We start from the raw sequence: 26,346 nt of genomic DNA, 5'->3' as shown, positions 1-26,346 counted from the left end.
TGTAACTTAGTACCCGAATCAGCCCAGTAGATCATTGTTCCTTGATTAGAAAAGACCAGAGATGTGGGGATACTAGACTTCCTCCATAGCAATGCTTTGCTACGGCCATCCATCCAGGCACAGTTCACCTCCGCCGGGTTCTTACCGCCTGCCAAAGCTATTGCTGTGTAGCACAGTCTTCCTGATGGGGGATGCAGTGCAATAGATGTGGTTCCCTAAAAGAAAGAGAAGAAGACCTTGGCAAAAATGAAGAGAGAAATGCTGCATGTTTAGAAAGAATGAAAGAAATTATTGCCAGAAAGGAAATATAAGTAGAGGTAGGCGCGGGTCAAGAGGTGGTGAGATTATATGCAAGCAGATTAGAAAAAATGTATTTGTATGTACCTGTAGTGATCCCTGCAGCAGGGAGGTGGTGTAGCCATCATGACGGGAGGTCACATGGAGGTTTGGTCTCTGTATGCTGCTCCAATAAAGGTTGGAGGTCACCCAGTCAACTGCCAGAGTTGTGACTGAATCATCCTGTGGCACCAAAAAAAGGTTGTTTTCAGAGATTACATTTCACTGCAAAGTGACTCCTCATACTGATGAGCTGCTGGCTTTAAATCCAGGGGCACTAATTAAGAACTACCTTCATGTTTTAGTCCAATAGCCTTTAAGCACAGTATAGTTATTATTAAGACTTTCAACATTGGAACAAAAACTCAAACTGAGGCTGCTTCCACATCTATAGTTTTTCGTTGTTAGGATTCAGATGACAAAATGATCCAATGTTGGATTTCTTCTTTGGGTCTTTTGTAAGTCACACTGCAACAATGTAAATTGTGCCAAAACACACCATTGCAGGGCTGTTCTCATTTTCACTACGTCAAAACCTCCTTTTTCCCCACTGTGTACGTAAAGTTTCCACATCTAGCAAAACCTCTTTTACTGATGTTGAATTTGATGGAGATGGCGAGTAACATTAACCTATTCCACCTCTTCTAGGTGATCATGGCTTTCATGTTTTGATCCCCATCAAAGTGAAAATGCTGTGTTCATGTGTGTCCAAAACAACCCGGGCAGAAATAAACACGGGGAACAGCCCCTGTTTTTGAAAGATCCAGGTGAGTTATAATCGCCTCACTTTTGTAGAAATCCCAGGGTATTTATGACATTTATGCCAGCAGCATATAGAAACTGAGATTTCTATAAGTGGCTAATCATGCCCACCTTCAGCTTGAGGATTCGCCCAGAGGATGTCAGCTCCTGTCTTGACCTTGAGCTGCTTAGTTTCAGCACATCAACAGATCCCTGGCCTGCGTCAGCCACATAAAGAGAAAGCTCCTGGATGGACACGTCCAGTGCTGAGGCCTCATGTATCCCTGACAGGGCTAGATCTCGACCATTGGGCATTTTTTTCAAAGCAACGCCATCGCGATGCATGGAGCGCAAGTGAATCTAACAAAGAGTATGAGGGTTAGAGACAACAAAAATAACAATAAAAGCCTGAAGGACTTGACAACACAATTTGACTTTTACCTGATGGACAGTTGTTTGAGACAAAAGAAGAATGAAAGTTGAGTCCATGGGCAGTTGGCAGGTTATCTTGTCTTTGGAAAGTAGCAGCCCCTTAGGGCAGCGACAAACTGCCATAGGCCCCCTTCCTGCTGGAATTCCTGATGCTGAAGACTTGCCTCTCTGTGGGGCCAGAAGGCAGAGGTGGGAGCAATGCAGCTGCTCACATGGGTTGGGTATGGCTGGTTGGGACAGGACATGCATCACCTGAGGAGAGAGGAAACTTATGAAACTGGCTACTTTTGGCTCCATGCTGACGCCCAACAGAAACAGTATTCATAAATGAGACTAAAAGCAAAAGAAACTCACTTTCAGTCCGAATGGCTGCCCTGGTCTTTTCAGGAGAACCTTCTGATCTTTGCCTGTGGTCTTGTCAGCTGATCGGATGGTCCTTCTTTTAGTGTCAGACCAGAAAACTCTGTCATTGAAGACGGTCACAGAGAAAGGGCTTGGTGTTTCAGCTAACTGGAGGATCTGTCGAGAGAGGAATTTAAACCATCAACACTCATCGACCAATTATCTTACATCGTGTCTCTTCAAGTGCTGCTAAAACTAAAAGGGTCACACATGTTTTACTTCTTTAGCTGGTGCTCACCTTGACATTTTCTCCATCCAGAGAAGCCGAGCCAATGCAGCGCATCTTCTCATCGGCCCAGTACACCCTGTTGTCCAGGAGGTCAAAAGCCAAACTGACTGGCCAGATCAAGCCCCGGCTTATAACCACCTTCCTTTTTGAACCGTCCATCCCAGACTGCTCGATCTGAGGTGTGCTGCCGATCTCAGACCAAAGCATCAACCTGTAATTGCTCATCATGTAAACTTATGCAAGAAAGGAAGGGTTGTAATTGTGAGTATTACAGGTTGTTTTAAGCCCTGCTCAACTGTTTTCTTTTAGCACATTACCCTTTGTGTGGCAGCAGGACCAGTGAGCTTGGTTGCTCCAGATCTTCACCCAGGACCACAGTAAAGTCCTGAGATCTCACAGTGACATCACCAAGCTTCACTGCCAGAATCTGGCCTACAAGCCCATCCACCCAGTACAGGTTTCTACCAACCCAGTCCACCGCGATGAAATCTGACTTCACTCCTGTGAAGAAATACATTTGTATTCTGGAATTGATCTTTACACACTGCAAACAATTTAGTTATCAATCTCTTCAACTGATAACAAGTTAGCCCTCCAGATTAAAACTTTATACAATGGTAGAGGAGCTGAGACAGCTGTACCTTTGATAAGTGTCCCTTTTTTGTTTGTATTTGACATGTCAGCCCAGCGGATGCTCTGGAAGTCTGGACTCAGCCAGTAAACCCTATGTTGAGCCCAGTGATAATCCAGTGAGAAGACTGGCCGACTGACAGAGGACAGAAGACGCAAGGTGCTGCTGTGGACTCCCAGCAGCAACAGCTCTGAATGCACTGAAGCCAGGAGCAGAGGCTCATCTACCGATGGAAACACAGATCAGTATGTTTATTTCAAGTAATTGCACAATAAGTGGAGAGCAGAGATCATTTTCTTAACTATATAAACTAATCCTCCAATTTCTTGAAAAGAAAATGTCTATTGTATTTAGAAGACAAACATTAAAGTATGGCATTTGTCCTAAACAAGCATCTGTGTTAACATTCAGCACCTTTTGTCTTGCAGCTTTTGTTGTCAGGCTCCAGGTAGAAGCCTGAGTGGCAGTGACAGATGTAAGACCCACGGGTGTTCAGGCAGGTGTGTTTGCATACGTATGGCGTTAGATTGCATTCATCAATGTCCACACATGACCCAGCACTGGAGTGTGGTACAAAACCTGCAGCACAGAAACACCTCTGCAAAAATGAAGAGGAATAAAAAAGCATTTTAAAGTCAAGCTTGGTGCTCACTCTTACTCAGAGAAGTGTATCTGGACACTCATACACAAAATTGTGAGTTCAATAAGTGAGTGAAAACTCAAGCTGGGATAGAGCAGTGCTGACAGCCTTGGGCATTTAAAAAGAAAAACACTTCATACATATCTGTTGTACACTGACCGGTCCATTTGGAGTGCTGACACAGTGGTGGTCACACTGAGGAGCAGATAAGCTGGAGCAGTTGTGTTTGGCACATCCAAGGCCCTCATCTGAACTGTCAGCACAGTTAGTGAGGCTGTTGCACACCAGGCGGGGGTCCAAACACTCACCACTGCCACACTGGTAGAGGTGAGGGGGGCATTTCCTCAGGCTGCCTGTAGAACCAAAGATGCAAATTCTCCATAAACAGAGATTCTCTTCAACCATTACAACACTTTTTTTTAACTTGGTAGAAATGTTCTCAAATACTCTATCGACAGTTCAATTCAATTAAAATTACAATCATGACAGATATCAGGAATTGTCCCTGGTTTCAATGAAATGGATCATCTTCTCTCACTTAAGTTTTGAATTAAGCACTTAATTAAAAAGTTAGTAATGAACTAAAATCACAGTCACTCTGAACATAATTGGAACATCCTTGATCATTTCTAAGTAGGCCCTGTAGCAGAAAATGATGAATGACAACAGAAGCGTCTCCATCTAACAGTAAACCTGACCAGTGGGGAAGATTTGGGAGTGAATATGCTCACATTTGTCCTCATCCTTGCCGTTATGACAGTCCACCTTCCCGTCACACCTCCAGGACTGAGGGATGCACTGACTGCCATCTCCACACTGCCACTGGTATTCCCTGCACTTAGCTGGTTCTGCCACACACTTCTGAATACAGTTAAAATCAAGTTTTAAACAACAAAAAATGCCTACAGTTCGTCCTGGGAATGGCAAAACTCTGACATGCAAGGTAACAAAATGATGAATGACTGTTTGAGAGCAAAAGGGACTCGAGAAACTCTGTATGTCTTACCTTCTCATCTGACCCATCTTTGCAGTCATTCTCCCCATCACAAAGCCATTCTTTCTGTAAGCACTCATGGCTGTTTGGGCATCGCAGCTGCACTGGGCAGCGCGGGGGTCTCTTGCAATCAATCTCATCAGAGCGGTCACTGCAGTCAGCATAACCATCACATCTCAAAGCCTCAGACACACACTGACCGCTAGTACAGCGAAACTGGTTAATCGCACAGGCAACCAAAGCTGAACAGGAAAACAAAACAGATGTGGATATCATCTGATGTGTCCGGACATGTTTTTATATTAATGTTACAAACTTTAGCTGTAGGTGTCTGTTAGTTACAACTTCTTGTCAGTACACTATTAAAAACCACCTACCGCACTTTTCTTCATCTGACCCATCAGCACAGTCTCTCTCTCCATCACAAAGGAAGGTGTCTGGTATACAGCGGGTGTTGTTATCACAGCGGTGATGGCAGCCCTCGATCAGACTTGAACAGTCCAATTCATCAGACCGGTCCTGACAGTTGTTCCGTCCATCACAAACCTGCTCCGATGGGATGCATCTATTTCCATGAGCACACTTAAACTCATCTGGAGATAACAAAGGAGACTCCTTACCAAAAAAACAAGGATATACAGTTTATGATGTGTTTATTTCTAATATTTATTTTGACTCATTCAACATTTAAAACCCCTCCTCAAATATGGCTTTTCATTTATGGTTCAAAATACATAAAAAAGGAAGGATTAAGTCTTCAAATGATGAGAGACGCTAAAAAGCTCTTAAAATTCAGAGCAAGTTAACTTGAAAAAAAGCCCTGGTGCAGTCAGTTAAAAAATACCTGGTTCAAAACATGACAGAAGTGAAAACATGAAATTATTAGAAACTAGCTGATGCACCAAAGGTACTGAATACTTGAAGTTGCTGTGTTTGCATGGAATCTTATATTCTGATAATAAATCAAACTAAAGCTCACATTCTGTAGAAATGGTCCAAAATAAACACTTCATTCATCAGAAACAGGCAGAGACAGATGGAAATGTTAAAACTACACCCCTAAGACTTCTTTAAATTCCAATAACCAAACCAAAATAAAATTATAACAGATGTTCTAACCACATTTACTTATACTATTCTGCACAGGTGGTTCTGCAAAATGGTTAAAGGTGACATATCATGCAAAATCGACTTTCTAATGGTTCTCTACCTGAAATATGTGTCCCTGTCTACAAACCCCCCGAGAATGGAAAAAATTCATTCTGCCCCTGTTCTGATTTATCCACCTTTCTGTAAATGTGTGTGAAACCAGCCGTTTCAGACTTCCGTGTTTTTGTTACGTAACAACAATATCCGGTCTGTCACGGAGTCAGAGCTCGGAGCTTGTTCAGCCCATAGACTGTATAAAATACAACTCAACCCCTCCTCTGTTTTTCATTACCTGCACACGTGTGTGCTAACAAGGAGCTTAGGAGGGAGGCATGTTAGTTGTAGGCTGTCTTAATAAACACAAAGGTCGGTTTTACTCCCCACGTCTGCAGATTTGAAGATCTAGTGGATGATTTTTATTTATCATGGAAAAGTGCTCGCGCTAGTTAGCATAGCTACATGTCGTAGCTGTAGCTGTGTACCAAGACACACGTCGAAATACTGACAAATAAAACAACAAGAAACACTAAATCTGTGACCAATCCTTCAGAAAGGTCCTGCTGCCTTTCTGGTAGAGGTCGGTTTTACTCCCCACGTCTGCAGATTTGAAGATCTAGTGGATGATTTTTATTTATCATGGATAAGTGCTAGCGCTAGTTAGCATAGCCACATAGCTACATGTTCGTAGCTGTGTACCAAGACACACGTCTACATACTGATAAATAAAACAACAAGAAACACTAAATCTGTGACCAATCCTTCAGAAAGGTCCTGCTACAGGCGCCTCTCCGTCAGGATCAGATTCTGGATCAGATTCAGAGGGTTGAAGTAACGCTATCTGTGAGCAGCCGTGTATATTCAGCCAACATGTAAACATTAGATCAACGTGCTGGACAGCCGAGGCACATCCACTTCCTGAGGGGGCGTGGTCAGAGAGAAAACAGAGTGTTCTGAGGAGGACTGAAGAAGAGGGTTTTTCAGGCAGGCCAAGATCTGATTTCAAAGTGTTTTTTTGAGCATAAACTTTAAAGACATGTTTTGGGGACCTCTTAGACCAATATATATTGATGAAAAAAGCGTGATATGTCACCTTTAAGAAAGGGCTAAACGAACACACACTATCTTTCCTAAGGGAATAACTCAATAACTTTCAGAAGTATATTGTTAATGCGGCTGATGCCTAAAAGCGTTGGTTTTACATGTCACACAGCTGTTCCAGTTTGAATAAACCTGCTAAACACTAATCTTCAGTCAGTGGTTCTAACCCTAAGGAAAATACTTTGTGTGTGAATTTTCCATGTCAGTGAAATAGTCATCTGTTGCATTGTTTTAAGAAGCTTTCTAACAGCCTAAAGCACTAAACAAACCTGTTTTGCACAAAGCTGCACATCCCTCCTCATCTGATCCATCCTTGCAGTCCCTCTCTCCATCACACACATGGCTGTACAGAACACACTCCAGGCCGTCTTTACAAGGCTTGGAGTCCCTGCGGCACTTAAGTGGGCCTGATCTGGCACTGAGCACACTGGAGGCTTTGCAGAGAGAAAATGATGCTTCAGTGGGTTACAGAGACACCCCGCCTTCATAGATCAGATCCATAGATTTACAAATGATGGATGAGAAGTCATGTAAGTTTCATAGCTGTGTAAGTTGAGTAGATGTGCACCCTCACCCCCTTAAAAAAAGGTGAAGTAATATTTCTCATTCAACTCTTGCTATTACACATCATTGTTTGTCTTTATATTTTAAGCTGGCTTACAGGGAGCTGCATGATCTACTGATTGACACCACCTCTCATCTGAACCATCAGGACAGTGGGAACGACCGTCACACAGTTCCTTCCTTGGGACACATGCCCTCCTGTCGCTGCACAAGAAGTCATCTAAGGTGCATGAAGAAGATTAGGTAAAACATTGAGGAACAGTAAAAGTACTGCAAACATCTTCCACATAAATTCTTCAAATCTCCCAAAGTGTCTACAATATTAACTTCACTACAGCACTCTTTGCTTCATGGCAATAGCTGCACTCATACTTACCAGGATTTTTGCACTGGACAATACAATTGTTTTCATCGTATCCATCAGAACAGTCTCTTTTTCCGTCACACAGCTGATTTTGAGAGATACAAAGTGATGATCCGGGACAGATAACTGATGGAGTGATGCATGTTGATGCAAATGTGAGAGCAGGAGACTCTGTTGTAGCAGCATCACTGACAGGCTCTGGAAAAGGTTCAATTACAACTGTTTTACTTGATTCTTGCCATTTGGTTTCCAGAAGCTCTATAGCAGGGGTGTCCAAAGTACGGCCCGGGGGCCAATTGCGGCCCAAGGTCCATTTATTTATGGCCCCAAGCTTCCATCGTAAAGTGTGTTATTTATAGCATTAATTAATAGCATTAGAAATTAATCGCATTCTGAATCATTTGTACATTTGAACTGTTAAAGTTGACAGGTCTTCAAATTAATGATTTTATCATGATGGGATAATGTTCTTGATGAACACTAAAAGTTCAGAAGACACAAAAGAAGACACAAGACAAAATCAAAATTAGGAAATTGTGCAGAAAAGGCAAAATTTGGTGCATAAAAAATGTTCAGAACGCAGGAAAATATTTATTTAGTTCTTTGAATGTTGTCTGCTGGTCAGACAAGTCTTAAAAACAACATGAAAAAGAAGTGTGATGAAATCCAGATCGTGATCCTGCCATAGGAAAATAATGAGACAATATTTTTCCCACACTGTCCGACCATTTTCCTCCAGAAGAAGATAAAGTTTGCTAATGTTTACGTGGCTTGTGGAGAACTGAGGACTTCCTAGTTACTGTTTTATTGAGAAAAAAATGTAAAATAATTGTTATTTAATAGAGATTTCATCTATAACTTTTATGATTCCTAAGTCTCGGTAGGAGCCACTGGCTCTAAGGTATTCTGACAAGATCAAATGTGGCCCTCTTTGAAAAAAGTTTGGACACCACTGCTCTATAGCTTCCATTTCTATTGCTTTACCAAACACGTTTTGTAAATCACAGCTTTTAAACCTCTTTAAACTTTTTAGTAATATGATTGCAGATAGACTTACCACAACCGACCTCATCAGTACCATCCGGGCAGTCTCTCTCTCCATCACACAGGAATTTATTTGGGATGCAGCGGCTGCCGTCTGCACAGCGAAACTCGCAGCTCTTGGTTTGTTCTCTGCAGTCCAGTTCATCGGACTGGTCCCGACACTGCGACCTCCCATCACACACCTGAGCCACAGGGATGCACATCTTGCCGTGGGAGCACTGAAACTCACCTGTGGTAGAATACAGTATGAGAAGTGTCACAGTGCAAACTTTTCTAATCATTTCATTAAAGGTGACATATCACGCTTTTTTCATCAATATATATTGGTCTAAGAGGTCCCCAAAACATGTCTTTAAAGTTTATGCTCAAAAAAACACTTTGAAATCAGATTTTGGCATGCCTGAGAAACCCTCTTCTTCAGTCCTCCCCAGAACACTCTGTTTTCTCTCTGACCACGCCCCCTCAGGAAGTGGATGTGGCCTCGGCTCTCCGGCATGTTGATCTAATGTTTACATGTTGGCTGAATATACACGGCTGCTCAGAGATCACATTACTTCAACCCTCTGAATCTGATCCAGAATCTGATCCTGACAGAGAGGCGCCTGCAGCAGGACCTTTCTGAAGGATTGGTCATAGATTTAGTGTTTCTTGTTGTTTTATTTATCAGTATGTAGACGTGTGTCTTGGTACACAGCTACGAACATGTAGCTATGTGGCTATGCTAACTAGCGCTAGCACTTATCCATGATAGATAAAAATCATCCACTAGATCTTCAAATCTGCAGGCCTGGGGAGTAAAACCGACCTCTACCAGAAAGGCAGCAGGACCTTTCTGAAGGATTGGTCACAGATTTAGTGTTTCTTGTTGTTTTACTTGTCAGTGTGTCGACGTGTGTCTTGGTACACAGCTACAGCTACAGCTAGAGCTAGAGCTACAGCTAGAGCTACAGCTAGAGCTAGAGCTACAGCTAGAGCTACAGCTATGTAGCTGTAGCTATGTAGCTACGAACATGTAGCTATGTGGCTATGCTAATTAGCGCTAGCACTTTTCCATGACAAATAAAAATCATCCACTAGATCTTCAAATCTGCAGACGTGGGGAGTAAAACCGACCTTTGTGTTTATTAAGACAGCCTACAACTAGCATGCCTCCCTCCTAAGCTCCTTGTTAGCACACATGTGTGCAGGGAATGAAAAACAGAGGAGTTGAGTGGTATTTTATACAGTCTATGGTCTGAACAAGCTCCGAGCTCTGACTCCGTGACAGACCGGATATTGTTGTTACGTAACAAAAACACTGAAGTCTGAAACGGCTCGTTTTAGACACATTTACAGAAAGGTGGAGAAATCAGAACAGGGGCAGAATGGATTTTTTTCATTCTCGGGGGGTTTGTAGACATGCCAGGGACACATATTTCAGGTAAAGAACCATTAAAAGTCAATTTTGCATGATATGTCACCTTTAAATATTTCAGTGAAATAGTGTAAGAACATTGACGTGGTAGCTTTTACTGTTTAAAAGGTATTGCCAAAAGCGATTGATGTCTTCATCATAACAAGTAAGTGAAACAACCTTGTTTGCAGGTTTCTTGGCATCCTTGTTCATCGGATCCATCCTTGCAGTCTCTCTCTCCATCACACACGTGGCTGTATAAAACACACTCTGTGCCGTCGTAACATGGCTTTGAGCCCATGCGACACTTTAAGCCGTTTCCGCGAGCAGCTGGAGGAGGAGCTGCACCCTGACAGTTAAGCTCATCTGAGCCGTCCTTGCAGTGAGAGCGCCCATCACAAACTTGTTTCTTTGAGACGCAGCTCAGACGGTCCTTGCAGAGAAAATCACCTGAGGATAGAATTTGATAAAGCACACATCATACAAAAAAAATTATATAAAAAGGTAAATAGGACTTTATACTTATCCACAAACTAATCATGATTTATTACTTACTCCTGTATTGGCATTTTTTCAGACAGTTCTCATCAGATCCATCAGGGCAGTCTCTTTTTCCATCACAAAACTGTGAAGGTTTGATGCATAAAAATGATGATGCACAGAGAACTGAAGGGCTCATGCAGGGTGGCGGATTGGGAGGCTCAATGGAAGGTTGGACAGGCGATTCATTTGAGCCCAGATCTTCAGAGGCGGTGGCCGGGGTAGTCTTTAAAACAACTGAAAATTCATCAATGCAACAAGAAGTTTCAGTTCAGTGTAACACAAGCCTACTTTCTTTAAAATGTTCATATGTTACAAAGTGCAATTAATATGTATTTTGCTGGAAATGAAATATGTATCATCCATAATTAATCTTCAAAACTAGTTCAATTAAAAGAAGCAACATTTTCACAGAAACTCACCACATCCGTCTTCATCTGATCCATCACGACAGTCCCTCTCTCCATCACAAATGTGACTGAAGAGAACACATTCTGTTCCATCTTTGCACAGTCTGGAGCCCATGCGACACTTCAGAGCATTTGCCTGAGCTGCAGGAACAGCTACACTTGGACAATCCAACTCATCTGAGCCATCATGACAATGAGACCGGCCGTCACAGACTAGTCTCCTGGAGACGCAGCTTCGACGGTCTTTGCAGCGGAAGTCAGCTACAATGGAACAACAGCAGATTTGCTCTGATCCCTTCATGTCAACAAAGCTAGCATTGAAAATTTCATTTTTTTTTCAATCAACTGGTTGGCAGTCACAGAGTGCTGTGGACATGTCCTCCAAAATCAACCAAGATAAAGGTTGTTAGCATACCTTTGTTTGGGCATCTCTTGACACACTTCTCATCAGATCCATCAGGGCAGTCTCTTTTTCCATCACAAAACTGTGTTGGGTTTATACATATAGAGGAACCTGGACACCAAACTGAAGGGCTGCTACAGGGTGGCTGGGTGGGGGGCTCAGTAAAGGATTGGACAGCAGCAGGAGACTCATTTGACGGAAGATTCTCTGCAGGACCGGTAGTGCCAGAGTCTTCATTATCTAAAAAGAAAACACCATGGTTTATTGGAGAAAGATAGTGTTTCATATCAACATTTCAAGATATGTTCAAGTGAAGAAAAAAAAAAATCAGACAGAAAATTGGGAAAATGTTTAAATAACCTTGATGTGACCTTTTTCATCTGTGAGTGATCACTCACCGCATCCTTGTTCATCTGATCCATCACGACAGTCCCTCTCTCCATCACACACATGGCTGAAGAGAACACATTCTGTGCCGTCATTACATGACTTTGAGCCCATGCGACACTTCAAGCCATTTGCCCGAGCGACAGGAGCAGCAACACCTGGACAGTTAATCTCATCTGAGCCATCATTACAATGAGACCGACCATCACAAACCAGATTCTTGGGGATGCAGCTGCGACGATCTTTGCAGAGAAAATCAGCTGAGGAAGGCAAATGACATAAAGAATATGAAAGCATGTTATTTGAGGATGAGATCAGAGGAAAGTGTTTTGTCCATTGCTCATAGTCTGACTACGTACTTCTGTATTGGCATTTTTTTAAACAGTTCTCATCAGATCCATCAGGGCAGTCTCTTTTTCCATCACAAAATTGTGTTGGCTTGATGCACAGAGAAGAACCAGGACACAGATATGAAGGGCTGGCACAGGGTGGCTGGGTGGGAATCTCAGTGACAAGCTCAAGGAGTGCAGGAGACTCATTTGAATTGACATTTTCTGCAACATTTGCAGGTGCTGTGTCTGGAAATATAACAACAACTGTCATTGTAAAGATTCATCTTGTATAGAAAAATCAAGTAATGCTACTATTCTAATAACTTGAACCATCCCCTGGGAAAAGCAAGCTTTGAATGAATAGTTACCGCATCCTTGTTCATCTGATCCATCACGACAGTCCCTCTCTCCATCACACACATGGCTGAAGAGAACACATTCTGTGCCGTCATTACATGACTTTGAGCCCATGCGACACTTCAGGTTATTTGCACGAGCAGCAGGAGCAGCTATGCTAGGACAATTGACCTCATCTGAGCCATCATTGCAATGAGAGCGGCCATCACACATCAATTTCTTTGAGACGCAGCTGCGACGATCTTTGCAGAGAAAATCAGCTGAGGAGGACAGAATTTAACAAATAAAGAAAATGCTAAAGTATTTTCTAAAAATGACTGTCTATTATTCAAATTGATCGTACTCAGAGAGTGTAAACAAGGACATAAAGAACTACTTACTCCTGTATTGGCATTTTTTCAAACAGTTCTCATCAGATCCATCAGGGCAGTCTCTTTTTTCATCACAGAATTGCGATGGTTTGATGCATAAATCAGATCCTGGACATCGAACTGAAGGGTTAGTGCAGGGCGGCTGGGTGGGAGGCTCAATGGAGGGTTGAACAGGTATAGGTGATCTATTCAAAGGCAGATTTTCTGAGGCAGGAGCAGGAGCAACCTCTGCAGCATCTGGAAAGAAACAGTTAGCTTATTAAGCCTAATGTAAAGAATAGAATTATATCTTCTCCATTTATATAAATCAGCAAGACAACATGAATAAACCAAAACTCTGAAGTATCGAGAGACCTCTATCATAAGCCACAAATGGAGCGCCGCCTGCAAGCTAGTTCAGGCAGACAACTTGAGCTGCGCCCATTCATACCGACATGTCATCATCCTCCCTATCAGCTGATCTCAACATCCTCATTTGGCGGTCTATTTAAGCTGCATGTCTCCCCGTCTCTGTCTCTGCCTCTGCTTCGCAAGTGCTCCTGCTGTTCTGCTCAGTGCTGTGCGCAAACTTTGTACCCAACTCCTCCCCGGCATCCACCTGCGGGCTCCGAGGGGGTTAGTCCTATCTCATTGCTCCTAAATGTATGCATTTAAATAATCTATGCTGAGTAATGAGGTTCGGAGTCCATACGCCAAACACAATACTGTACAGTCATGGCCAAAAGTTTTGAGAATGACACAACTATTAATTTTCACAAAGTCTGCTGTTTCAGTTTTTATAATGGTAATTTGCATATACTCCAGAATGTTATGAGGAGTGATCAGCTCAACTGCAATTAATTGCAAAGTCCCTCTTTGCCTTGAAAATGAACTTTATCACCAAAAACACATTTCCACTGCATTTCAGCCCTGCCACAAAAGGACCAGCTAACATCATTTCAATGACACACAGGTGTCACACACATTAACACAGGTGTGGGTGTTGATGAGGACAAGGCTGGCGATCAATCTGTCATGATTGAGTGACTGGACACTTTAAAAGGAAGATGGTGCATGACACCATTGTTCCTCATCTGTTAGCCATGGTTACCTGCAAGGAAACACGTGCAGCCATCATTGCATTGCACAAAAAGGGCCTAACAGGGAAGTTTATAGCAGCGAGTAAGATTGCACCTCAGTCAACCGTCTATCGAATTATCAAGAACTTCAAGGAGAGAGGTTCAATTGTTGCCAAACAGGCTCCAGGGCGCCCAAGAAAGTCCAGCAAGCGCCAGGACCGTCTCCTGAAGGTGTTACAGCTGCGGGATCGGGCCACCACCAGTGCAGAGCTTGCTCAGGAATGGCAGCAGGCAGGTGTGAGTGCATCTGCACGCACAGTGAGGCCAAGACTTTTGGAGGAAGGCCTGGTGTCAAGGAGGGCAGCAAAGAAGCCACTTCTCTCCAGTAAAAACATCAGGGACAGACTGATATTCTGCAGAAGGTACAGGGACTGGACTGCTGAGGACTGGGGTAAAGTCATTTTCTCTGATGAATCCCCTTTCCGATTGTTTGGGGCATCTGGAGGAAGGCTTGTTCGGAGAAGACGAGGTGAGCGCTACCATCAGTCCTGTCTCTTGCCAACAGTGAAGCATCCTGAGACCATTCATGTGTGGGGTTGCTTTTCGGTCAAGGGAGTGGGCTCTCTCACAATCTTGCCTAAAAACACAGCCATGAATAAAGAATGGTACCAGAACGTCCTCCAAGAGCAACTTCTCCCAACCATCCAAGGGCAGTTTGGTGATGAAGAATGCCTTTTCCAGCATGATGGAGCACCTTGCCATAAAGAAGGGTCAACACTGCAAATATTGACTTATTGCATGAATTCTGGGTAATTCTCAATAAAAGCTTTTGATACTTATGAAATGCTTCTAATTGTATTTCATTATATCATAGAAACATCTGACAAAAACACCTAAAATCCCTGAAGCAGCAGACTTTGGGAAAATGTAATATTTGTGTCATTCTCAAAACTTTTGGCCATGACTGTATGCTGCAATAAACTTTATCTTAAAGGCCCTGTGAGGAATTTTGAACTGGCTGAGAAACAGACTGAAAATGATACTGATGCCTCTTTATGACCTTCAATAGCAAACAAGACCATCAGCAGCAACAGTGACTCCTTCTCTGTTGTCATTTTTAATGCCTGAAACTGCCCTGAGGGGGTAGGTGTCAGACCACATGATGGACATCTTGCTTCAGAAACAGCCTTTATTCGACTGTTTTCATAGAAAATAATCACGTTGCCTGATAAGGTTGACTGTCAAAAGACAACAGGATGAGGTTTTTGTTAAAAACACTACTTTTGCATGTTTAGGACAAGAGATAAGAGGTATCACTTTGTCCACAAGGGGGCGCCAGAATCGATACAAAACAAAAGTTCCTCACAGCAGCTTTAAGTAAACGTGAGTTGTCTGACTGAACTATCATTGTCACTTTTGGTCTTCAATTGTAAGCAAAAGTCTTGCTTGAGCGATCTACACAAATGATTGTGGAAATGATGCTCACGATTAGAACACATTATCATCATCAATATGAATGCATCCAATAAGCCAGGGAGCTGGAGGCAGAAATATAAAAAAAAAGAAACTCACCACATCCATCTTCATCTGATCCGTCTCTACAGTCCCTCTCTCCATCACAAACGTGACTGAAGAGAACACATTCTGTTCCATCTCTGCACAGTCTGGAGCCCATGCGACACTTCAGAGCATTTGCTGGGGCTGCAGGAGGAGCTTGATTCTGACAGTTAACCTCATCTGAGCCATCATTACAATGAGACCGACCGTCACAGACCAGGCTCTTGGATATGCAGCTCCGGCGGTCTTTGCAGCGGAAGTCATCTAGAAGGACAAGAGGGAGATTACATTCAGCTTTAAAACTTTTAGGACATTGAGAATCCACCTCCAAAAATAACACATCTGTGAGAAGAGAAATACACTCAGAATAAGAAGAATCCAAAATCTATATTCAAGCTTACTCTTTGAGGGACATCTTTTCACACAGGTCTGTTCATCAGAGCCATCGGGGCAGTCTTTACGTCCATCACAAAACTGGCTTGGAGAAATGCAGATGCGAACTGAAGAGCGGGGACAGAGCACTGAAGGGCTGCTGCAGGCTGGTACAGCTGGAGCGGGAGGTTTAGTGGCAGGAGGCCTTTTGTTTGTTGGGGAAGTGGTCTGGTCTTTGGCATCTTTAACACAGTAACAATCACACAGTTAAGTTAAAAACATTGGTATTTGTCCAAGATATCACATGGACAAACATCAAGAAATGCTAAATCAGAATGTTCTGATGGAACTAAAAAGGAATAGAGCAGTAATTCAAACTGTAAGCCAAACTATTCAAGGAATCACAAACCCACCACATCCTTGTTCATCTGATCCATCACCACAGTCCTTTTCTCCATCGCACACGTGGCTGTATAAAACACACTCTGTGCCGTCTTTACATGGCACTGACCCTGTCCGACATTTCAGGACGTTTGCTCGAGCTACAGGTGAAGCTACAGCAGGACAGTCAACCTCATCTGAGCCATCGCGACAATGAGAACGGCCATCACAAACAAGATTCGTGGAGATACAACTCCTCTGGTCCTTGCACTTGAAATCATCTGAGAATGGAGTAGGAGATTAAAAAATAGACAGAAAAGGGACAGGAAATATTAAAAGCTGTCAAACTGACGTTATTAATTAAAGAATGTTGACTACTCACATGATTTTAGGGCACACTATATTGTGATCATTGATGCCTCACCTTTAGATGGACAAGAAGTCACACAAAGGTCTTCATCATCTCCTTCAGGGCAGTCTCTCTGCCCATCACACAGCTTGGTTTGTGCAAGACAGATTGACGTATGTCGGCACAGCACAGAGGGTTCACTGCAGACTGGAGTATTTGGCACTATGGAAAGTCAAAAAGCAAAAACAAGTGAAGATGATTTAGGAAAAAGTACACATAAACTTGACTTTCACATGCATGTCCTCCACCACAAATCACTATGACCAAATAATGATCCACAAACAGCCACTGTGGCTCAGTGTGTAGAGTCAGCCATCTATCAATCAGAAGGTTGGCGGTTTGATCCCAGCTCCAGCAGTCACATGCCGAAGTGTCCTTGAGCAAGACACTGAACCCCGGAGTGCTCCCTCTGTTGTTCAGCGGTGTGTGAATGTGAACGAATGAGATTAGCTAACACTGATGGTCCCTTACTGTAGCAGCCTTTACCATCAGTGAGTGAATGGGTATGAATGGGTTAATGTGACGAGTAGTGTAAAAGCGCTCTGAGTGGTCAGAAAGACTAGAAAAGTGCTATATAAGCACAAGTCCATTTACCATTTACACTTTGATCTGACCTGTTTTGATTCCCTTCAGTGCAGGGATTACACCAAACACGCGACCTTCGACAGTCATGTCCTGAATGGGCCTCCCATCACGCCGGTCCCAGAGATTGATGACATCATCCGAATTGGACAACAAAAAGGGCTCGAAGGCAGCTATTACTGAGCCTGATATGTTCCACCTTCTGCCTGCTTGGTGGCTTCTTTCTTGCAGCAGGCTCATTGCTGTCAAACCTGAAAAAGAACATGATACAACTCATTCACATGTCTGTCCTCTTGAAATGGGGTTTGTGAAATTAAGATATTGTCGACCAAAATGTTCTATATTTTGGTAAATTAGATCTCATAACACATTTAGCATCACCAGATTCAAAGTTGGTTTTGGGGATGAAGTAACTGATAAATCAACTAGATATAGGAAAGACTCAGACACTTACTACAGCTCCATAACTCAAAGCTGCTGTGAGGAACTTTTGTTTTGTATCAATTCTGGCGCCCCCCTTGTGGACAAAGTGATACCTCTTATCTTTTGTCCTATACATACAAAAGTAGTGTTTTCAACAAAAACCTCATCCTGTTGTCTTTTAACAGTCAACTTTATCAGGCAATGTGATTATCTTCCATGAAAACAGTCAAATAAAGGCTGTTTCTGAAGCAAGATGTCCATCATCTGGTCTGGCACCTACCCCCCCAGGGCGGTTTCAGGCATTAAAAATGTCAACAGAGAAGGTGTTAGTGTTGCTGCTGATGGTCTTGTTTGTTATTAAAGGTCATAAAGAGGCATCATTATCATTTTCAGTCTGTTTCTCAGCCAGTTCAAAACTCCTCACAGGGCCTTTAAGCTGAAGTTTACACACCAACAGCTCTGGTTTCTGCAGGATTATGATAAATTAAATCATTTTAGGATTTATATGGATGAAATTTCAGAAGAATACAAACATTAAAGGAGTCTTATCTTATTAAAGTGCTCTTAGAAGGCTTTCTTTGTAGAAAGAGGGATAACTAGTGGTGCAAATGAAAACAGAGGAGCCATTGTTTTTCTATAATACCAACATTTCACCACCTGCCCTTAAATCCAGAACCATTAGCTTACCATCTACTCTGACCTACAGTCAGTTGTAGGTCGATATGTATTGGCAAAAACTAGCCTAACACCAGGCACAATGTTTCCCACTGTTTTTTGAGTAACTCTCCAAAAGAAGCCATGTGTGGTTATATAAACTTCAATTCCAAAAATGCTACTTGGCTTCAATGCCTCAGTGTTTTTCCTCTGAGTCACAGCTGCTGAACTACTTCCGCATGAAAAAAAATGACATCATTACAAGTGACAGACCTGCTCTTTTTGAGTTCCAGAGCAAAGTATTAGCCCTGAGGTCGAAGGCGACATTCCCCTTGACTTCTCCTGCTGCTAGGTGCAGCAGCTCTTTGGCTTTGCCCCCCATCATGCTCATGGAGAGGATTTCATCATCCTCAAGCCACAGAAGGCCTCCCCTCAGCCAGTCCAGATACAGGTCCCGGATCTCTTTGGTTGTTTGGTAGAGCTGCTGTGGGTATCGACTGTTGGCTGTTGTGGTGCCAATGCTTTTTTGGTCACATGACACCCAATAAAGGTTCCCTCTCCTCTGGTCTACTTTTATAAGACAAGCTGGAGGAAATAACAAGTAAACAGAGAGTTAGATGATTGAGCAAGGGCAAAGGAGGAAATACCTAGAATGATGTCATCGTTTTGCATAACTGCTAATTGATTTTGTAAAGTGACTTTCTGATAATGCAGAGAATTTAATCATCGGTTTCATTGCTACAGTAATGAGTTATCTATGTCTGTACAAGTCATGAAAAACTCAAAGTAGAAACCTGGCAAAGGTGTTGGGACCCCCTCAGTCTTGGCCTGGGTTAGACTGGTGCGTTGAATATGACCAGTTTTGTTGGCCCAGTACAGCCAGTCTCTGTACCAGTCCACATCAAATGACAGAATGCCATCATCAGTGGTAAAAAGCTGGGTTTTAGTGGATTCTCTGCCTCTGAACTCCAACGTGTAAATGGCATTAATGGTAGCATATAGAAACCTTGGATCTGTAGGGAAAGAGAAAGATTGAGGCACTTCAAAAACATTGATCCCATATGGCATGAGACAATCAACAGCAGAGAGCCATGAAAAAGACGTATGATGGCTGAATTTGGAAACGGAAGTATGTTTTATAAGACCATAAAAGGTGAACGATGCTGAAACCAACCCACTTCTTCAGCTCATGGCCCTTGTTTGAGGAAAGTAATCTAACTAAAAGTCACCTGAAAACAACATTTGGGAGAAAGATATTGGTCGCACAGGCCAGTTAGATTTATGGTAACCTACATTCACATGTCCCATCTAGCAGGAGTACTTTAGAGTTTGGACAAGAGCAGATGAATCCAACAGGGCTGCTTTTAGTCAGCTGGCAGAGCTGGCATTGAGTCTTGGTACATGCAGATGAACCTGATGTCAAAAGCAAGACATTGAAATGAGAATACCATCAGCCGTGACAGAGACGGTACACTTGAAATATTGACTGATTTTGCATAATGTCAAACATCAGTGGGAGCTCAGAGGTAGAAACACAGATCAGAAAGTATGCTGTGTTGAATATTACCCTGGGGCTGCTGTTGCTGATGGTAAACAGATAACATTGGCAGTGCTGCTTTCCAGATAAATATCTTCTGGTTTGGCTTGTTCTGTGGAGATTTCCACAGTCCTTTCTCATCCACCATGTAGAACGCACTTTCAAAAGCAGCCAGGCTGAGAGCCGGCCTCCTGTTGAAAAGTCCTGTGACGGAGTAACGGCCAGTTCCATCCAATTTCACCGTCTCTATTGACTGAATGAAATGAGTTGGATCAGGATAAAAACCAAGAAAGAGATTTATCAATTCATCAAACTGATAACTTGTGTCTCAGTTATTGTACTAAATCATCTTCTTGGTGTTTTTTTAACCAAAGAATAAATGCATATTATACAGCAGTTTTCTGTTGAATTGTGCTTGCTTGGTTCTTTTAGTGAGTCACCTTCTTAAAGTCACTGATCCAGTAAAGCCTCCTGGCAGCCACGTCAGCAGTGAGGCCGTGGGCAGACTGAGCAGTGAGTACAGTTAGAGAGCTTCTTTCTGACCCATCCATCCACGACTTCTCTATAGTCACTCTGTCCCCGGGGCCGCCATTGATCCAGAACATCAAGCTGAGAGTCAAAGAGCACAGAATTTGAATGAGCACATCTTACTGTATCATCTCTTTTAGGTGGAAGAAATGAGAGCTTAAATTTCATATGGGCTGAATGCAGAAACTAACAGCTAATTTTAATTAAATTTTCATCTTTCATAACTTTTTATAGCAAAACATGTTTTAACCACAGACTGTATAAATAATGGAGGTAGTATCAGTGACGTCACCCATCTGTTCCTGAGAGCTATTTCGAAGCCAATCGACGGCGGGAGCCATTATGTTAATGCTGAACTCAACCTCACTGGTGTCAAGCTAGTGTGATGTAAAGAGGCGGGTTTTGAGACTCCTAGCCAACAGCGACAGTGTTCCTGCCTGTCAATCAAGTCAGCCATGTCCTTAATTAAATGGGCAAAACTTGGAATCTTAATATCTTCTGAACTTCTGAAAAAATGTACCCCGTACAGTGTGTGCTGATAGAGAAATTAGCTATGTAGACCCAAGCCATTTTTTGAACCAGGCTGTAAACATGTTTATTTCTGCTGTAAAGATCGTCTTCTTTGAATGGGTGTGTATGTGGTTTCAGCTGTTTCTGCAGCCAGCCTCTAGTGGACGCTCGATGAATTGCAGTTTATAACACTTCCGTATGGGCTTCATATTTTGAGACCGGAGGTTGCCGCTTGGTTTTAACTAAGATCATTTTTACATACACTCATATTTAACTCCTTGGTGCTAAAAGTCATGCATACCTCTCCACAGGCATAAGCACCAACTCTGATGGCATGATGTTTTTGCTCAGCACAGTAGTATAACTTTTCCCATCAGCTGCCTGCATGTAGATCGTCTCCGTCTTCTGATTGGTCCAGAACAGGTTTCCATTCAGCCAATCACAAGCAAGACCCTTGATTCCAGGCTCCCCTGTACATACAATTATTATTAGGTCTCAACATGCTTAAATTGATACAATCAGGAGATTAGACCTCTATGTACTCACCAGTATTGATTGTCCATTTTTTCTTTCCATCACTTTTATAAATGTTGCCTTGGTTGTCAGCCCAGTAGTACCAGCCTCGGGCAACATCAAAAGTTAAGGCCACTGGGTCAAGCACTAGAGTCTGGATAACTTCAAACTTTTGAGATGCCACATTCAGCAGCCCGATAGATTTCCTCTGTACTGTTAGCAATCTGACAGCGTTACCTGGACACAATCAGCCAAAAGGAGCAGTCAGTGAGGATATTTAGACTTCAGCTAGTTTGACTTTTAGACCATTGGCTGAGTAAGATAGAATCTTCTGTCATCTGTCTGTCTGGATGGAAACAAACCCTGGATGGCTGTACAACACTTGGAGCATGTTATTGAAAATCTGAAAATGTAATCATCTCATTAAAACTGATATTTCAGGTAACATTTCTCTCTGATGTAACCTTCCAACTTTTTCTACTTCAAAGTAAGTCTTTGATCTTTTTGAACTTTTCTTTTTCCTTATCTTAAGCTCAGTAACATCAAAGTAGCCCATTAACACATCCCTTATCTTTTGTCCAACATTTGTTGCTGGGTTTGATCTTTTCAGAAGATGAAACCATCCCATCTTAAAGTGGGCTCACATATTTAAATCAACCTGATAACTTTCTCCCTTACTCCAACACTTTTATACTTTCATGTCCATCCATGGAGTCAAAGTCTCCTGTGTTTAGCGCTCACTGTTCTACCTGTCTAAAAATCTTGCACAGTGTAATCCGATCGACTGGGTGACTGGTTCATAAAAATGGTGAATGTACAAGGAGTAAAAGAGTTACCTGTAGCTACACATGTGGAGTTCCCATTTAGTATGAAGCCTTCTCTGCAGTGGCAATAGTAGGAGCCAATGGTATTAGTGCAGTGATGACTACAGGGAGCAAACGGTTGAGCACATTCATCCAGATCTGAGGAGACAGTATTTCAAGTTTTTTAAGCATGAGCTGTGCATCAAAAACAGACTTCAAAAAGGGAGCTTTCTAGAAGAATTAGATGTAACCATCATGTAAAAGCAATCACTTCCTTCAAAAAAACAAAGTGAATGTATTTTAAATGTTTTGTTGTCACACCTTCACAGACTGCTCCGTTAGTAGAGAGCTTGTATCCATCAGGACAGGCACACAGTGCTCCCCAAGCTTCATCCACACACACATGACTGCAGCCACCGTTGTTCTTAGAGCAAATACGACCTGCAGAGGGGGCACGATGAGTCAGCATCATACAAATGCATGCACCAGTAGTAATCACACTGTTTTGAGTTTTATAAATATAAGTCACAAACATTAGTTGCCATCAATGTGATCAGTCCAAAACTCACCACATGTGATTGGCTCATCGCTTCCATCTGAGCACTGGACTGTCCCATCACACCTCTGTTCAGCAGACAGGCATGTCCCCTCTGGACATCGAACACTGTCCTCACCACACAGACCTGGAAGAAAACACTTCATCTGTGTTTTACCACTTTAACCGTTTTCCTATCTGCCATCTTTGGACTCAGTTACAGCTGGCACTTGAATACATGTGGAGTCTATTTCCATTCTACCTCAGAGTACCTTGGGATTACATTGATCTATCTAATTTACACCATAAACCTCAATGGTAAGAGTTAAGGTGCCTTTCAGTGGGAGTAGCCTACTTGTTTGTACTTATGCAGTTGCATATTTTAGTGACAGAAATTTCAATTTCATATATTAATATAACTGTAAGAATATCAGATTAATACATTTTCATTTCTTCAGGAACCTAAAATGTCACAAAACATTAATCTATTCAAAATAAAAGGGCATTAAAGTGAATGGAAAGAATGACTTATAGGCCTACAGCTAAAAGATCTTAAGATTAGTGCTTAGTTTTTGTTTATTCAGATATAAAAAAATGAAATAAACATTTTTTGTCAATGTAGTATTTAGATAACGCAAATAGCTTTGGTGTTTATCCAAGCAAAATTTGTAAAAAGAAAAACTTTTTGATAAGAAGACCATTCAAATTCATTCTAATCCTCTGTGCTATGAAGACAGACATCTAGTTTCCTGTGGTACAGCAGTAAACATGTCTCACCACAGTCCTCTTCGTCAGAGTTGTCCATGCAGTCATTCACTCCGTTGCAGCGCAGCTCCTTAGGAATACAGATGTTGTTTCGACAGGTCCAGTCAGACTCCAAGCAGCCCTCAAGAGCTTTACAGTTCTCCTCATCAGAGCCGGTGGGACACTGAATTTGTCCATCACAGCGGGCCGACAAATCAACACAGCCAACAGAATCCATACAGGAAAACTGACCAGTCGGACATTCAGGAGAGCCTGGCATTATGAGGGAGCAGAACAAGACACAACATATAACTTTATTAGAAACATCCCACAGTTTTACATTTTATCTTTTCAACCTCTCTAAGTCTGCAAAAGAGATTTCTTTTAAGTAGCTTTGAAGATTAAAGAGTAACTATAGGAAGCTAACTTTGTGCCTTTGCTTTTAACTATTGTAAAAATTTTAATAATATCTGCACAAATTGCTGTTTACTCAGTTGAGCCTTTTGCCTGTTCAACATGCTTAAAATATGTTTACTCTTATTAAAACAACCAACTATGGTGAGAACATCTTATGCTTTTGTAACACAAGGATATTTAATTTCCAAAGTTACAGGAACCCACCAGTGCAATCCATCTCATCCGATCCATCCAGACAGTCTCCTCCTCCGTCACATCTCCACACATCAGGGATACAGTTCCCATCATCACACTGCCACTGGCCTTGATTGCATCCCAAAACCTGATCTGTAAAAATATAAGGGGAGAGAAAGACAGTGGGCCAAAGTTCTAAAATCAAAGCTTTAAAAATTCAAATGCTATGTTGTCAGAGCAATCACAGACCATATGAATGAATATATATATATATTATAGGAGTTAATTTGTGAAAAAATGTTTATTCTGAATACAGGCCCAACCGTCCAGTACCTGTTCCAGAGTTAGGGGGTTATGAGGACGTATGGTACCTTCTAAAAATGTTGAAACGCTACACAAAATACAAAAGGGAAATCTGACAGATATTAACATAATGCAAAAACACATAACATCAAGTTTGAACCAACATTCCTCTGAACATGTTTTGCTTTACCATTGTGAGTAAGGAGGAGCCACACAGGGAGTTGAAGCCAAGCAACTATCTCCAGAAAATGCATTTGATCAATTTTTTTAACTACAATGACAAATGTAATTTGTGGAAAAGACAGCTCAACCTTTGGGACTAAGAGATTTATGACTGTATTTAAATACCAGGGTGTCCAATAAACAAGTTGGGTTACATTCTTAAAACGATAGTCAATTTATTTGATCAGAGCCTTACTCTACATTTCAAGTTCTACAAAGCTTGCCAAATGACAATTTTGGATGGACCATGTGTTAAATGCTCCAGAATCTCACTTTTGGTCTTTCCAGTGTGCAGAAAAACTTTGATTCCACGTGAATACCAAACGAAAGCAAGCTCTGACAGGCTAGATCCAAACTACAAATGCATCCTTTCACACACATAAGCGTTTCGATGTAGATCAGGGGGAAAATGTTGTATGATGTATCTTGTGTAACCAATGTAAATTAGATGCCTACTTTGAACAGTCTTTGAATTTAAATATCAAAATGAATGGCTTTGTTTAAGTTCAAACCACTCAGGAATGAACCCCATGCTGCCTTGTTATGTCGTATTTAAGAGAAAATTGTGACAAAACTCCAAAGTTTTTTTAATGGTATAAATAATATCTCACATTAACGCTTTGTTGTCACATTAAAAAGTTTTTACCTTGGGAAAGGGTCAGGCTTGTCAGCAAAACCCAAAAACTGAACAGGCGTAGGTCCATGTCGGCCCTCGGCTCATCTGGAGAAACGGCGTCACCTGAGAGGAAGCGCTTTAATCAGTTTCCACCGCTGCAGGTGCGCGTGCGATCAGAGGCCTCCCAGCTTCCTCTGCTAAGAGTAAAACAATCCATATATAAGAAACATTTTCAGAGCCCTGTCTATAGTGTTTATTTGTATTTAAATGTGGCTTTAAATTACATTAAATAAATAAGAAATAATTTTAAAATATATGTAGTGGTTATTCATTTCCACGTCGTTCGGTTTTTCTTTCCCACCAACAATAAATAACATTTTATTAATGACATTCATTCACCTGCACTTTCAATGGATGGATGTTAATCATTCTTTTTTTTTTTTTTTTACACACATAAAGTTACCAATAAAGTAACTTTGCACAGATGATGATGTTGTTGATGCGAGCTATAGGCGTAGGCAGCCTCCGCACGTGCGTCGTCCTTAACATTGGCTGTGAAGCCGCACGTGACGCGGATAGGAACTTAGGAGCAGAGTAAGTTTGTTTGAGCCTTCATCGAATATCATCATCACATAACATCACATCTCAGCGGTTTTGTTGAGCTGATTAGGCCGTGGGTGTTTTGCAAGGGAATGCGCCTTTACGCACAGGACAAGTTCATGTAACAACACCAATACAGATGGCAAAAACTTTCCATTTTAAAACATTTTTCCTATCTTCAGCTATAGGATCATACTCTGGTTACTTTCTAATAAATACAAATTACCTAGACAGGCAAGCACGTCATAAAACCATAATGCTGCTGCTTTATTTATTATTTCAAATATATGTGTTTTTGGATGAAAGTAGTTTTAAAACGTCAACTTCCACATAAATCACCCAAAACTCAAACATAAGCCTCATTACATTATACAAGTAAGGTTTATTTGATGTTGTGACATTAAAGAACTTCAAAACAGGCCTCATTAAAAGGTAGGCCTGATTGCACATCTTCTGATGCTTTTGATTCTTGTCACAGCTCATGCTCTTCAAAGTCAATCAAAGCTTTATTGTTTAACATGAGCTCTTTGTTCTTTCTTTTGAGGTCAAGTGTGCAGTTTGAAATATTAACGGGCAACAATGACCTGGCTT

The 26,346-nt window shown here is 41.9% G+C and overlaps 1 protein-coding gene across 4 annotated transcripts in view; it reads right to left on the bottom strand.

Annotated features, from left to right (window-relative positions):
* Positions 1 to 25,317, bottom strand: part of LOC117830660 (low-density lipoprotein receptor-related protein 2-like) — a 30,018-nt gene extending 4,701 nt beyond the window's left edge. Inside the window, exons 1-43 of one of the 4 annotated variants that reach the window (XM_034708863.1) lie at positions 25,186 to 25,317; positions 24,045 to 24,167; positions 23,457 to 23,696; positions 22,714 to 22,827; positions 22,466 to 22,585; positions 22,178 to 22,303; positions 21,375 to 21,578; positions 21,130 to 21,298; positions 20,231 to 20,399; positions 19,821 to 20,043; positions 19,547 to 19,666; positions 19,048 to 19,266; positions 18,527 to 18,838; positions 17,209 to 17,427; positions 16,610 to 16,756; positions 16,218 to 16,466; positions 15,834 to 16,046; positions 15,448 to 15,696; positions 12,827 to 13,054; positions 12,458 to 12,706; positions 12,117 to 12,335; positions 11,769 to 12,017; positions 11,383 to 11,610; positions 10,980 to 11,228; positions 10,573 to 10,794; positions 10,198 to 10,467; positions 8,638 to 8,853; positions 7,593 to 7,778; positions 7,314 to 7,436; positions 6,922 to 7,086; positions 4,783 to 4,998; positions 4,418 to 4,647; positions 4,143 to 4,272; positions 3,571 to 3,764; positions 3,186 to 3,369; positions 2,782 to 2,994; positions 2,458 to 2,641; positions 2,150 to 2,351; positions 1,864 to 2,028; positions 1,519 to 1,761; positions 1,210 to 1,437; positions 385 to 519; positions 14 to 215 (exon numbers count right to left, since the gene is read on the bottom strand). In XM_034708863.1, the coding sequence (XP_034564754.1) occupies positions 14 to 215; positions 385 to 519; positions 1,210 to 1,437; positions 1,519 to 1,761; positions 1,864 to 2,028; positions 2,150 to 2,351; positions 2,458 to 2,641; positions 2,782 to 2,994; positions 3,186 to 3,369; positions 3,571 to 3,764; positions 4,143 to 4,272; positions 4,418 to 4,647; positions 4,783 to 4,998; positions 6,922 to 7,086; positions 7,314 to 7,436; positions 7,593 to 7,778; positions 8,638 to 8,853; positions 10,198 to 10,467; positions 10,573 to 10,794; positions 10,980 to 11,228; positions 11,383 to 11,610; positions 11,769 to 12,017; positions 12,117 to 12,335; positions 12,458 to 12,706; positions 12,827 to 13,054; positions 15,448 to 15,696; positions 15,834 to 16,046; positions 16,218 to 16,466; positions 16,610 to 16,756; positions 17,209 to 17,427; positions 18,527 to 18,838; positions 19,048 to 19,266; positions 19,547 to 19,666; positions 19,821 to 20,043; positions 20,231 to 20,399; positions 21,130 to 21,298; positions 21,375 to 21,578; positions 22,178 to 22,303; positions 22,466 to 22,585; positions 22,714 to 22,827; positions 23,457 to 23,696; positions 24,045 to 24,167; positions 25,186 to 25,243 (8,404 nt within the window). In that variant the 5' untranslated portion in view covers positions 25,244 to 25,317. The remainder of the gene's footprint in view (positions 1 to 13; positions 216 to 384; positions 520 to 1,209; positions 1,438 to 1,518; positions 1,762 to 1,863; positions 2,029 to 2,149; positions 2,352 to 2,457; positions 2,642 to 2,781; positions 2,995 to 3,185; positions 3,370 to 3,570; positions 3,765 to 4,142; positions 4,273 to 4,417; positions 4,648 to 4,782; positions 4,999 to 6,921; positions 7,087 to 7,313; positions 7,437 to 7,592; positions 7,779 to 8,637; positions 8,854 to 10,197; positions 10,468 to 10,572; positions 10,795 to 10,979; positions 11,229 to 11,382; positions 11,611 to 11,768; positions 12,018 to 12,116; positions 12,336 to 12,457; positions 12,707 to 12,826; positions 13,055 to 15,447; positions 15,697 to 15,833; positions 16,047 to 16,217; positions 16,467 to 16,609; positions 16,757 to 17,208; positions 17,428 to 18,526; positions 18,839 to 19,047; positions 19,267 to 19,546; positions 19,667 to 19,820; positions 20,044 to 20,230; positions 20,400 to 21,129; positions 21,299 to 21,374; positions 21,579 to 22,177; positions 22,304 to 22,465; positions 22,586 to 22,713; positions 22,828 to 23,456; positions 23,697 to 24,044; positions 24,168 to 25,185) is intronic. The other 3 variants (XM_034708865.1, XM_034708864.1, XM_034708867.1) reach the window with 3 other exon arrangements.
* Between the last annotated feature and the right edge of the window lie 1,029 nt (positions 25,318 to 26,346).

This window comes from Notolabrus celidotus, chromosome 19 (assembly GCF_009762535.1).
Source record: "Notolabrus celidotus isolate fNotCel1 chromosome 19, fNotCel1.pri, whole genome shotgun sequence".
Taxonomy (NCBI): Eukaryota; Metazoa; Chordata; class Actinopteri; order Labriformes; family Labridae; genus Notolabrus; species Notolabrus celidotus.
The sequence above is the reverse complement of the archived record's forward strand: the minus strand, read 5'-3'. Positions and strand labels throughout refer to the sequence as shown.